The 13,994-nt window shown below is 34.5% G+C and overlaps 1 protein-coding gene across 6 annotated transcripts in view; it reads left to right on the forward strand.

Moving 5' to 3' along the window:
* The window catches only part of ADAM22 (ADAM metallopeptidase domain 22), an 80,944-nt gene that overhangs the window by 53,264 nt on the left and 13,686 nt on the right, over positions 1 to 13,994 (forward strand). For 3 of the 6 annotated variants that reach the window (XM_077766823.1, XM_077766824.1, XM_077766825.1), the window contains exons 22-25: positions 1,598 to 1,615; positions 8,815 to 9,009; positions 11,306 to 11,406; positions 11,754 to 11,820. In XM_077766823.1, the coding sequence (XP_077622949.1) occupies positions 1,598 to 1,615; positions 8,815 to 9,009; positions 11,306 to 11,406; positions 11,754 to 11,820 (381 nt within the window). The remainder of the gene's footprint in view (positions 1 to 1,597; positions 1,616 to 8,814; positions 9,010 to 11,305; positions 11,407 to 11,753; positions 11,821 to 13,994) is intronic. The other 3 variants (XR_013335756.1, XM_077766827.1, XM_077766826.1) reach the window with 2 other exon arrangements.

Consider the following 13,994-nt stretch of genomic DNA (forward strand, 5'->3'; position numbering starts at 1 on the left):
CTGTCTCTCTCTCTCTCTCTCTCTCCTAGAAATAAATAAAAAATAAAAAAAATTAAAAAAAAAAAACAGAAAGAGAATGTCGAAGTTTTAAAACAGGAATTAAATTCATGAATTTCATGTTCTATTTGAAATTCAAAGATGGATTTAGGATGTGAGAACTCATTTCCTCATTAATCTTCCAATTAAACTTTCTACCCCCTCTGCAAGCCTTGGAATGAAGGAATGGCAGGAATAGGCAATGAGAAATACTCAATGAGAACTGATAGACTATTCATGTAATCAGACTGAGGCAATAACAAGTAAAACATACTGAATAGAAAAATTCTGGAGCTTATTCTCTCCCCCAATAGTTTTGAGAATGAAAAATAATAAATTACAAATTGGAAATTTAACTCTCATGAGCTCATCATTAAACAAGATACTTGGGGCATCTGGGTAGCTCAGTCGGTTAAGCATCTGACTTCAGCTCAGGTCATAATCTCACAGTTATGAGTTTGAGCCCCACATTGGGCTCTTTGCTGACAGCTCAGAGCCTGGAACCTGCTTCGGATTCTATGTCTCTCTCTCTCTCCGTTCCTCCCCTGCTCATGCTCTGTCTCTCTCTGTCTCCCAAAAATAAATAAACATTAAAATAAATAAATGCATAAATACATTCCAATTGGCATTGGAATAGACAGGCAGAGGAAGATTCTAGAAATGAAAGCAATATGGAAACATTATCCTTGACCTAGGAGGAAGGAGCCCATTACTCACTTGCTTGGCCTTTCTAACATGTCTTCAAAATATTAACACTTAGGTCTTGACAGAAAGTTAAAAATTAACTCTTTTGACATAAGTTAAAAGTCACCGGTGTATTACTACTATACCCTATAGAACACATTTTTGTTTAAGATCGGTTTGTTTTAAAACTCGTAAGTTTGTTTTAGTGTATGGCCAATTGAAAATCAGAGACCAAACTTTGAACAAAGTATTTCCAGTGTAAAGTTTCAATAAGTAGGGATAAATTAGAAGGTCCATAACAGCTGTGAATTAACTCACTCTGATATCTTACATACATGATGACATAAAATGTTCTAGTGTCCAGTTACCTTCTCCGATTTGAAATTCTTAGGAAGAGCTTTAGTTTGCAGGTATAGATTCCAAAAGGAATAAATTATGATTTTTGTTTCTATGAAAGCAGAGTTAATTTATATAAGTAACTTGAGTAAGATTGACCTTAGAACATTACTAAATGTTTAATATGGTACAATTGATATTGAGAAGACAGTTATTTTTTTAATAACTGAAACTTATCTATGCTTTTAATAATAGTTATTTGAAAATATTGTCACTAATTCATTGGTATCATTTCTAAAGATGAAGTGAGGAGTGTGTGTCTGTGTGTGTGTGTATGTGTGAGTGTGTGTGTGTGTGTGTGTGTGTGAGAGAGAGAGAGAGAGAGATTATTCGTCATTATAGTTCTGCAATTCAAAATCCTCTAGTAGAAACCTTTCAATGAGGGTTAGAGTTTTCATGTTTAGCACTCTCTCTGAATGTACTTCCATAGTACTTCCGTACTAATTGTTTTTTTTCCCCTTTTCTTCTTGTCCATGAAAAGAAATTACCGAGAACAGAGGTATGTGATGAGAATAACCTGAATGTATAACGGAAAAGCTTAAATCCTGTTAGCATCCTTGGAATTCATCCCTGCAGTTATAAATCAAGTTGACTTTGTTTTTGTGCTGAAATGATCATAAAGCAATCTTGTTTTTCATGACCTTGAAATGATAGTTTTAATATTGGTGCTGAGGAATGTGTGACTTTAAAATAGACCTATTGTTGTTTAATTTTAATGGTTCATTCATCCAACAATACTATAGTAATAGCAGTTACTTGTATTACCTTTATAGTAATATATGTGGAAATGAATTTTTTTTCCATCTAAAACAAGCTTCCTCTGTGTTAAAGAACGACTTGTGTTTATATTAATTAATTGGCTTTTCTTTATCTTTTAAACAATGTTATTGCCTAGTACTTTCTAAAGGAATTTATTTGTTATTTGTTACTGTTATATTAGTAACTTCCATTCACAAATGATAAAATTTCTGTGGGCACAGTGTTGGGATAAGGAGAATGTCCTAGTACTTAATGGGCCTGGTTATCTCTGCCTAAGAAAATATTTTTGTGCTGGTTAGGTAATTGCCTAGGTAAAGAAATGATTTGGATTACTGGAATCTCAGATCGTCTAATTTTTTAAATGAAAAAGCCCATAAAGTCAGCACCCTGTTCATCATAATCTTAAAATCTGTGTCTAGCCAACAGCATAACAAGAGATACAAAGCATTCGTGTAGTTATATAAAAATGCCTATTTTTTTTTCAAAATCTAAATTAGCTCATACTGAGATATCACCTTCACTTTTCACATTTAAAAAATTATTAATGTTCTTAGCTTTGATATAAAATATTTATTTATTTGTAATTTTTCAATGTTTATTTTTGAGAGAGAGAGAGAGAGAGAGACAGAGTGCAAGTGGGGGAGGGACAGTGAGAGAGGGAGACACAGAATCCAAAGCAGGTTCCAGGGCTCTGAGTTGTCAGCACAGCGCCTGACACGGGGATCAAACCTTCTAGGCCACAAGATAGTGACCTAGGCCAAAGTCATACGCTTAGCCAACTGAGCCACCTAGGCACCCGATACAAAAAATTTTAAATATCTTGGAAATAGATAAGCCAGACCGGGTCTTGCACATTACGTAGTGCTAGTTTTGTACTTGAGGTATCTATCTATACAGATTCCTGCTTTACTTTCCCCACTGTTCCATTAAATGTCAGAGGCAGATTGGGAATAAGAAGTAATAGACATGATCACACCTTTTCACTCCCCAGCCAGCTTTCATTTTTTTCACACATTAAAAATTTGAGCCTGACTCTTCTGTTTCCCTCCATGTTATAATTTAAAATTCCTGTAAGACATTAGCCTTTAGTGTCTACAGTCTCTATAAATGTGCTCCCTGGGAACCAGCTGAGGTCGTAGGTCATTAGCGCGATAAAAATATTCACCTTTCCCTGGGGTAACTAACTCATCATTAATGGAAAAGGTAAACCTGAGACAAAATTAATTAAGTTTTAAAAACTAGATTTCTTTTTGATAATGTTTAAAAGTCTTGTGTCTGGAACCACTGAAGAAGAGCTAGAATCGTTTAAGCTTTCTGTTGGGTAGAATTCAATCAGTCATATCAAAATCTAAGTTTGGTGGCTTATTCTAATGAAAAATAAAATTAGGCTAATAAGATCAAATATTGATGACCAAGCCTCATTTCCAGAGTAGCTAAGACTATATGGTAACTTAATATTGCTAGCTATATAAGAAGGAAAACAAAATGTCACAAATATGTAACATAAGGAAACCTAAAACTACTCTAAGACGCGTTCTACTAGGAGTACTATCCAGAATAAGGGGATTGCCCATGCTCCAAAAAGTTATTAATATGCAAAACTGTGCACCAGTTTCTTATTCTAACTCATTATATGCAGAGGCACAGTTTAAATTTTTACATTAAGAGTTTCCTTTATGAGTCAGATATAATTTCATGCCTCTTGGTATTACTGAATCATCATTTTATCAGTCTGGTTATTTTTTCGGAATCTAGTTCATATTTTGAGAGTTGTCACATCTTCGACAGATATATATTTTATGTATTTTGATATATTTGTCATGACCTTTATTTATTTATTTTTCCCTGTCCATAGCTAATGAATCTTAGGCCTTGTATAATAATTCTCAAAATGGAGAAGTAGCGAACAGTGGACTTTAGATCAGCAAGTTGTAAATGTATGAATATCTTCTGGAGGATTTTCCTTTTTGAGAATATATGTCAGTGGTTACAGAGCAGGTGGTAAGGCAAATGGAATAAAGCATGCATTAAGAGATTTATAGTCTCATAAAAAATATTTTCAGGTATTCAAATAAAGATGTGTCCAGTTCCAAAAGATGCCAGGAAATAGGAATAAAAATTTTGAGTCATCCTTGCCTTTAAGTTAGGTTTTCCTTTGAGGTTCCAATGTGAGAGAACCAACTGACAAGGAATCAGAAATCCACTTGCTAGGATGTGGTCTTGGGAAATCACTTACACTTTCCACAAGTTTAAAATCAGATCAAGTTCTTTGCAATCTATAAACCTCATAGTAAGGGAAGTTATTAGTATGTGGTGTGTGAAGACTTTGTGTTTCTCTGAGCTTCAAATAAAAGAGGTGGATGTGATTATTCTGGAAGAGAAAGCTTTCAGGGATATGAATGAGACCCACACATACTGGCTGATCTAGTACAAGTACTGGTGAATATAAAGGTTTGCTTTGACACTAAATGCAAGGCCATGTTAAATATGTGGCCAGTTATCAGATTCTTATTAATGAAATAATGGCTCAGAAATGCCATTGGGTGTAATTTTCAAATTATTGGAGAGGTCAGGCGAGTAATTCTGTGAAGGAGCTTGGTAACATGGCATGATAGGTTTAATTGCAAGTCTGGCAAAAAGATGGAAGCAAACCTATTGTGTTCTTTTTGTTTATAAACTTCTTAGTAAAAAATAGAAGCCCTGTTCTGAGTCACAGTTGAGGCCGAACTCAGTACATGAGTGATATTACTTTAAATTTGCCAATGTTACCTTGTGAAGGGTAGAACCATGTAACCTAGGAGCCACTGAGAGTTCTTGCACATCATGTAGTTGGAAAGATGGCTATTGATCTTTTTCTTTAAAATCTTAAGGGAAGGAGACTCCCACAATATTTTCAGTTGTTGCTATCACTTACATTTTTAGCATAATTGCTTTAGGATTTAGCAGCTGTATATATTTTTAAATTTTTTATTTTAATTTTTTAAATATTTATTTTTGAGAGAGACACACACACAGAGTGAGCTGGGGAGGGGCAGAGAAAGGGAGACACAGAATCCAAAGCAAGCTCCAGTCTCAGAGCCTGACACAGGACTCAAACTCATGAACTGTGAGATCATGACCTGAGCCCAATTCGGACACTTAACTGACTGAGCCACACAGGTGCCCCTAAGATTCTATTTGTAAATAATCTCTGCACCCAGCATGGGGCTTGAATTCACAGCCCTGAGGTCAACAGTCTCAGGCTCCACTAACTGAGCCAACTGGGTGCCCCAGCAACTGTATACTTTATAGTAAGGATTGCTAAGTTTGAGCTTTAGTTTCAGATAGGTTTGCAAGTAGCAATAGAATAAGAAAACATTAATCTGAACTTGGATTTAAAAAACATCCACAGTCAGCTGAGATATTTTCTTCCTTTGTCTGAAATGAACATACATTATAATTAATGTGAAATATAATAAATAATTAGAGCATATCTTTCTGATACATGCCTTAAACAGAAACCCTTTTCCTCACTTTATTTTCTCTCTCACCCTTTTTAGCCAGTTTATTTTCTGCTTGTGTACCTCATTTTTTTCCAAACCTATCTTAATTTGTTTTTATATTATTATTATTGTCATTATTATTTTAGTGATATTCATGCATCTGTCAGTGCGACTTGGTACACATTACACAATATTTCTTAAAACAGTTAAGTAACAATCCCAGTATCAGACAGCCCTGACACCAACAAAACATTGGAGAAATGCCTCCTTCAGCATGAAGGTTAAGACTTATTTTTTCTCATTGTATTCTCATTTTGAGTCTGTGTAAGGATTATTAAGTTAAATATTACGGTTCAATGGACCCTTTAAGGAAATACCTTACTTCCTTAATAACAGGGCTCCTTCTTGAGGAAAAAGAATTTAGTTAAATAAATTTTTCTTTTGAGCATTATTTATAAAAATTCATGTGCAAGTCCACAATATTTGCATGTAATGTGGGAAATATGAGGTAATGTTCACATGACAAAGCTTGGCACTGGTCAGGCCACCTAATGTAGTAATCCCTTCTTGGTTCAAAATTCCACGAAATGAGCAAAATTTAAGAAGAAAGCCATAAAGACTAGAAAAATAAATTGAGTTAAAAATTTTTAAAGAATTATTTAGTTGGTCACTTATGATCTTATATAACAAATAACGAAGTGTTATTTTATTGATCATGGGGACCTGATACTTTCAACCTTCGCTAAAGTTTAAACAGGAAGAAATCAGTTTGCTACAATCTGTAATGGATATCAACAAAGGATAAATTTCTGGACAGTGAAGAATGTAAAATATTATTCATAAGAGATTTGACAAAATTCTTAATCTATCATTAACATTTTTATTCATTTAATATGTGAAGAAAGTTAATGCGTTCCTTATGGAATTTAAGGAGAATGCAGAATAGTGTCTATATTTTGGAGTCTTCTTAATAGAGATAGATAAGAATCTAATCTGCCCATTATGATAAAAACAAGGCCATGCCCCAGAAGTTAATTGTACTTGAACTCCCTTCCAGCCCTTCACTGAAGCCCACAGTTTATGATATGTTTGGAATTTAGGGCTTTTGTGCATTGTGTGAAAGAGTGGTAAAATGTGCAGAGCTAAAACAACAACAACAACAACAACAACAACAACAGCAAAACCAAGCCAACAACAAAACTAAGCCCATCCTTCGTGAGAGGCAGTCCATTTAAGCCTGCACTGTCTGCTAAGTGAGCCCTTGGTAAATGCCCGAATGCCACAACCATGTAAATAGAAGGTAATTTGGGGGATAGATTAATAGGAAAGGTCAAGTGGAGTTGGAACTTGTCTTTATTTATTTTGACTGTAGTGAGTTTTCTCATCGGCTTATACAGATGATCATTAAAGGTAATAATGACAAAAAGGATTTAACCATAAGGATTATTATTGGAAATGTGATATTAATGGATGTTCCTTGGCATTCTTTTATTAATATGATCCAAAAGGAAAGTTTTCTCCCTGAGATGACATACAGAGTTCTGATTTTATTGAGATCATTTAATTTTGAGCATTGATAGAATATTTTACTTATAGGAGGCAAGGCAGAAAATGTGATTCCAGAGATTAAAAATATCTTGCATAAGAATATATATCATTGGTCCTGTATTATTATTCCTTTATAATTTTTTTAACGTTTATTTTTGAGAGAAAAAGGGAGAGAGACAGAGCTTGAATAAGGGCAGGGCAAAGAGAGAGGAAGACACAGAATCCAAAGCAGGCTCCAGACTTGCAGCTGTCATCACAGATCTTGATGCAGAGCTTGAACTCATAAGGAGGCTCCAGGCTCTGAGCTGTCAGCACAGAGCCCAATGTGGGGCTCTAACGCACGAGCCATGGGATCATGACTTGAGCCGAAGTCGGATGCTTAACCAGCTGAGCCACCCAGGCACCCCTGTCTTATTAACACTATGAATATGGAAATTGTCTTATTTCTTATATATATAATATGTGTTTCATAATATACTGGGAAAAAGAAAAGTTATAATTATGCGTAAGGGCTTAAAAATATTTTGGAGGAATATGTGTCACAGAGTTTTAGGTAAAATTAGTCTTAAATACAAATCTAATGAGAAATTTTACTTTCTTCAAAGGGAAGGATCACACAAATAAACATGTGGTTTGTATGGGTTGAAATTTTTTTTTAATTTATGGAGATGTGTAAGTATGTATTATTGGAAAAATATGAGAGAGGTATTCAGTCATTTTGAAGAATGAATGATCCAATATTGTAAACATTTTAAACAGAATGGGAATTAATACAAGCAAACAAACATCTGAAAGTAGCATTTTTAAAGACAGAATTTAGCATCAGCAAATAACCAAGGTAAACATGGGAACTAAGGAAAAACCAAGTAGGAAAAAGAGTTAGCAACTGTGGCCTTTGTTGGAGACTAGTCTCCCAACACTAGTTTGTGGCACCTCCCACAAAAGTCTTGAATGGAACCGAATCAAGTTTTGGGTGCAGATAGCTGTTTGGGGTCTATACACCAGCAGATGATTAGTTATTGAGATTGGGTGGTTCATTCTATAGTTTTCTACCCTCCTTCCTTAGAGAATGTAATAAAAATCTTTTCTAATCTTAGGTAATTCACAATCAGAGCAAGTGGGGTCAGTAACAGTACAGAATAAATAGCTCTCTGTTTGCTGTAACCCTTCTACAGTGGAGATAGCAAACTGAGGTCACCCACCAAACTACCTATGAATATCTTCCTCTAGCCTCAAAAAGAATTCAGTTTTCAGCCCTTTTTGCTCTTGCTAAATCATCTTCTTTCACATATTCTCCTGTGCAGTTAAGAATTACATTTTGATTGGTTTTGAATCTCTTTCAGTTTCTTCACATTTCTCTTAAATGAACAGTGAAACTCCAAATTGAACAGATTACTCTAATAATTTATTTGGACTAAATTATAGAACATGAGTTAGAAATTAATCCAATATTTGAAGACCAATTAAGGTTACATTATATCACATGTAGAAATCATGACTAGTTTATTCATGAAGGTGAAAGAAACTATGCCTTATCTGGGGCAAGGACTGTCTGTCCCAACATGTCTCCTTCAGCACCATTTATTTATTTATTTTTAGACAAAACTGCAGCTAACATCTCCAAGTATAATAAAGTTACAATGAAAAACCTCATCTTTCCATAGTTTTCCCCGGAAGCAAGGCTTTATTCATCCAGACTGTAAAGACTTCAGCTACTGCATTTCTGACCTTGGCAGTTAGAATGACCTACTTTAACTTGTCATATTTATTAATAATCTTATGTGTTGTTATAGATTTGGTTCATGTAGATCATTACCCCTACCTCTTTTTTCCTAAAATAATATTTGTATATGTCTGTGTTCATGTGTGTGTCTTGTTTTCTGACTCTGAAATGTTTATTGTGCCTTAGACAGTTACCCCAGGGAGATTATGTAAAAAAGCCTGGAGATGGTGACTCTTTTTATAGCGACATTCCTCCCGGAATCAGCACAAACTCAGCATCTAGTTCTAAGAAGAGGTCTGCTTTTCTGTCGCATTTTCAGATTTCTGCCTGTTCCATCACACATTATTCCATTAGTCAGAACATTTCATTATTTTGCAGCAGGTTTGATTACTTCTTCCTTCTTTCTTGAATGTTAAAAAATAGTATCCTTTGTTCTTTGATTACTGCACTTCAAAATGCCATATGCTCAGAACCACTCAAACAAATCAGGCCAAAACAAAAACAAAACTGAATTCAATAAACAACAATCCTAAATCTGTACAGAAATCCTAAGGGTTTTCAATCTTGCTTTTATATGGCGTAAGAAACTATTCATAGTATGTTATAATATTTTAAATGGTGAGCTTTATGTCATGTTTGGTAGTCAAAGAAAAAGGTTACTGTCATGCTTCCGTAAAGCAGTTGTTACCTTGGTAATATAAGTGCTGCGTTGAATATTTTTAAATTTTAAATATACCAAAGCTAAGCTTGCTATGAGAGAGAAAAAAAAAAAGATCGCTTTTTTGTGAATCATATATTTGAATATGATAATTTTGCCTTTTATTCCTGGAATATTTCTAGACTTCCTAATTTAGAGCTTGGTTGCCAAATTAATATAAGTATATTTAATACTTGCCTGGGTTTTATAATAGGACAAGTGGGGTTAATACTTAATATGTCTTAAACTTTGATGTTCTATTCTTGCTCCAGGATCATAAGGTGTATAAAACCAGTTAAAATTCTGCATGCTTTGTAATTGCTTAATAAAATAAACTGGTAGAAGAAATAAATAGTTGGAATGTTTTAGGAAATGAGACCTACATTCACATTGAAGAAAGCTAAAATATTTCTGTGGAAAAGTGTCTTTCACATTGTTGGTGTAACATATAGAAAAAAAAAGATCTGACAGCCCAGGACATTACTTTGGGCACAGTAGACTGTGCCACTACTACTTTGTAGGCTTTAATGGAAATTTCTAGTTTGTTGAGAAGAAATGTGATCTCTTCTGGAATTCTAAATAGAGTGAATCATCTGTAAAATTCTGCATTGGATCTCACTCTGTAAATAATCACAAAGGAGAGAAGAACCAAGTCTGGGAACTCTTCTATATGTACAACTGTCTTAAGCCCAAAGGATTGTTTTTATTTAGATAACAGCTTAGAACGAAAGTAAAAATATTAGTTTTTGCACAAGGAGTATGAATCTATAGGATGCTCAGAAATTTTTATTTTTTTAATTTATCGGGTTTTTTGGCTAAGACAATGAGATTTATCTAAATTTTGTCTTTATAAAAATATTTTCTTGGTCACATATTTAATTTTAAATAACATGGTAAATAACTAGAGAGATCAATGTATTCCAGTGGAATTTCTGTTGTCCTTCTGTACAAAATAGGATTCATCCTATAATTAGCAAATTTATTCTATAAAACTCCTAATATGGGGAATTAGTATGTAATAATTGTGCTGAGTTCCATTTATCTTCATTCGTCAGTAGAAAATTCCTTTTAAAATAGACAGAATTAGTGATTAACTGGAATGACCTATGGAAAATATTTTAAGCATAGTGCTATTTTCTAATGTATCTCAAGAAAAACTTAAAATATTGAGTAATTCCCAGATTTTAGAAAAATGGGTTAAGATTTTTAAGCATTTAAAATTGGTATCAAATTATGTAGCTTCTCCTAAGTATATATAATTTGTCAAAATACTTTTCTTATGTGGTAGGTGTATAAATTTTGCTTTTTGTAGACAGTTTATTTAAGATGGCAGGACACAAATAGCACAAGGACTTCATGGTACATGGGCTTTGTGAGACACTTCCATGATAAACATGTGATTCAGTTCAGTTATTGGACAGTTAACTAACAGTTACATATTGAGGTGGCCATATTTGTGGAGAAAATACCAATTCTCAGAAAATAGTTTCATTGTTTTAAAAAACCTGAATATTACTTTGATAAAGGTTGACTAGGTTCAGTTGAATAGATCTTAATGAAATCTCTTGGAAGTCCATGTTCTCATAATATTTGAATGAAAACCATTGCTTTACAGTTAAGAAACATCTATAGTGGGACCCCATTATAACTCTTCTGCTCCAGTTATATATAGCTGAAGTACGTAGTGAATTTGCTATATGTGGTTGCTGGGAATGTGATTGGCTTGCACTGTGTGCTGATACTTTTCAACTATTAACTATTGTAATGGGGTTCCATTGTATTTGACTTTTCTTACATTGAATGTTGTGTAATTCTGCCTTCTTCATGAAGACTTTCATGTTCTCTTCATTCTTTCATTTCAGATTTTTTTCTTTCTTGATTTATTTGATGCACAGTAGTGCTTAGAGATGTTGCTAACTGATATTTAAAGCATTCACTTGATTATATTTTTGAACAGTATATATACATTTTCAATTTCAGGTCTAATGGGCTTTCTCATTCTTGGAGTGAAAGGATCCCAGACACAAAACATATTTCAGACATCTGTGAAAATGGACGACCTCGAAGTAACTCTTGGCAAGGTAGAGGGCGGCATTCTGAACGGCTAGCGCATCTGGGCAGAACCCAAACTTTACATTTTGTGGTTCTTGGTTGTAAAGACTTGTTCTTTTCTGTAAGCTCTTTAGTTCTTCTCCCAACAGAGAAGAGGGCATTTATTATAAGAGCCCATTTCTTTTTTCCTAGTTGGGAAATGATGGGATTCAGTAGCATCAAGTCACTGGACAAACAGAGAAGGCTGTAGGTGCTATACAGCTTTGTGTCCTGGGTGGGACTGGCTGTGAATGTTACCACTTGAAATACCATGTGCTTAAACATATGGCAGTTGTTCATTTATACTTGAATCTAGCCCATAAACCATCTTTTTCAGGTAACCTGGGAGGCAACAGAAAGAAAATCAGAGGCAAAAGATTTAGACCTCGGTCTAATTCAACTGAGTAAGTCTAAACCTCTAATGAACAAAGGCATTCCAAGCTCCTGTGCAATTAGTGTGAAGAGTTAATTAATGAAATCATCAAAGAACTGTAAAAGATGCCTCTGGTCTTGGTTTTGTCTTTTTAATTCCTTTTTGCCTTTTAAAATTAACCGTGGCTTTTCTCTTTTACATAGGCATCTCCGCAACTGTGCCCAAACCAATATTCACTGCTAATGGGGGTCCTACCCTTGCTGCAGGCTTTTTCCTCCAGTAACCTGCCATTGTGGTGTCTTGGTTCCTTTTGAAGGGAATTTTGATAACATTCCTTTCTTCTCACCACCTGGGGTCCAGCCATTCCAAAGGGGTCACCCTTCCTCTTCCCAGTATTCACACAGCCTAGAAGCATCAGGGGAAAATTCCCACTGTCCTTGAGCATGATATTGCTCCCAGTGTGAAACCACCACTCTGAGGGCTTCATGGCTGCAATCTAAGCATTCTCTCAGACTAATGGAATACGCTTTCCTTTTAAATCTTCCTTCTGAGGACATTTAAAAGGGTACTTAACCAAAACTTGCTCTTTAACGGAATCATTGTCACTAAGTGCAACACTATCCATTTTAAATGATAGCCACACATTTTTTTTAAGTGGAGGTGGGGAGATCAATTACATTTAAAGTTATTTCTAATGAGGTAAACACCATGCACTGTTTTTGTTTGTTTCTTCACTTAAGAAAGTACAGCAAAAGTAAGCTTCCTCAAACCTGACGTCGAGGAATAAAACACACCCTTGGTATGCTTCTGGACCTTGCTTGCCACCAGGTTTTCATTGACCATACTTTTTTGACCTACCTAAAGTTTTTTTTTTTTTTTTTTTTTAACTTATTTCTCACTATAGAGCTAGTTATTCTTTTCAAGATCACTATTGCTTCTTCATGCCTTAATACTTTATCTGAATAGCAGGTATTTGTTAACTGCTTGTCAGAAACTTATGTTAGCTTTTCCATCATATACCCTGCCTTTTTCAGTCCAGGAATAATAACAGTGCCCTGAAATTTGGACCTTCCTGCTGATGGTATTATCTTGTAAGTGGCTTGTCAAAGTTTGCTAGAGGATACTTTACCTTAGAAACAAAACATAGGTTTAAGTGATACCATTGCATGGTCCAGAATGGCATCATAGAACTCCATCATAAATAACTAATCTGTTAGAGTTTATCTTAAACATTTCCCAAAGCGCTTGGATGCTTTAGGGCTCATTGTGGATAAACTCTTCTTGGAATGTTGTTTGATTTGTTTTGCATGAGGTCACCTGGTAAGAACTCCTTAGCTCATCTCAGTTGCTCACAAGAATACAGATAAAACTGCCAAATGTTCTTCAGAACTTCCTTTGTGTGCTGGTTAGCATTTTAAAGGTATTTCCCATAATAAGGCTTTGAAAACTCCTGAGTGAAAACAAATCAACATGACAGTAAAGCTGTGTGTTTAGGACTCAAACAACCCTTGGTGTTTAGCAAATTCATACAGTATTTGCTAGTGCAGTCATTATTTTGAAAAAGTTTTCTGTAAAATTCCCACTCATACCATGCGATAAAAATTATAATACTAGATAGCCCTTAAGAAATCTCTCGCCTGTGAGATAACACTATAATATTTAACAAGACATCATAGTGGAATCACCTTTGTGAGGAAAACTATTAATGACTCCCTCAGATTTTTCAGACTTTCCACATTTGGGTTACATGACTCATGTTAATTAAATGGAACTAAGTCTGTGAAGTTGAGCACTATTCTCACATACCTTGTTGTATGGGCACTATATACTTTTAGATTTTGTTTTTTCTTAAAAGGAATCCTAATACATAGCATTTTAGGAATTATGTTGACAGTCATTTTTTATATCTTCCATATTCGTTAAATAATCCCTCTTGCTTCTGATACAATAATATAATTTGTAGGACTATAAGAGGAGCAAAATGACTACAGACAAACATACCTTTTTTATTTTTTAGGTTAAAAGGTTATCATCAAGGTTCATTATTTCCATATCCCCTTTAGTACCCATCATCCCAAGGGATGATGGAACACCAGGACATGAATTAAAACACTCACCACAAATGCATACCCTGCTAATTAACAACAAAATGTCCTTGTTTATTGTATTGTTTCGACACTCAAACGTTTTTGCATCTTCCTCACT

Source organism: Crocuta crocuta, unplaced genomic scaffold (genome assembly GCF_008692635.1).
Source record: "Crocuta crocuta isolate KB4526 unplaced genomic scaffold, BGI_CrCroc_1.0 scaffold165, whole genome shotgun sequence".
Classification (NCBI taxonomy): domain Eukaryota; kingdom Metazoa; phylum Chordata; class Mammalia; order Carnivora; family Hyaenidae; genus Crocuta; species Crocuta crocuta.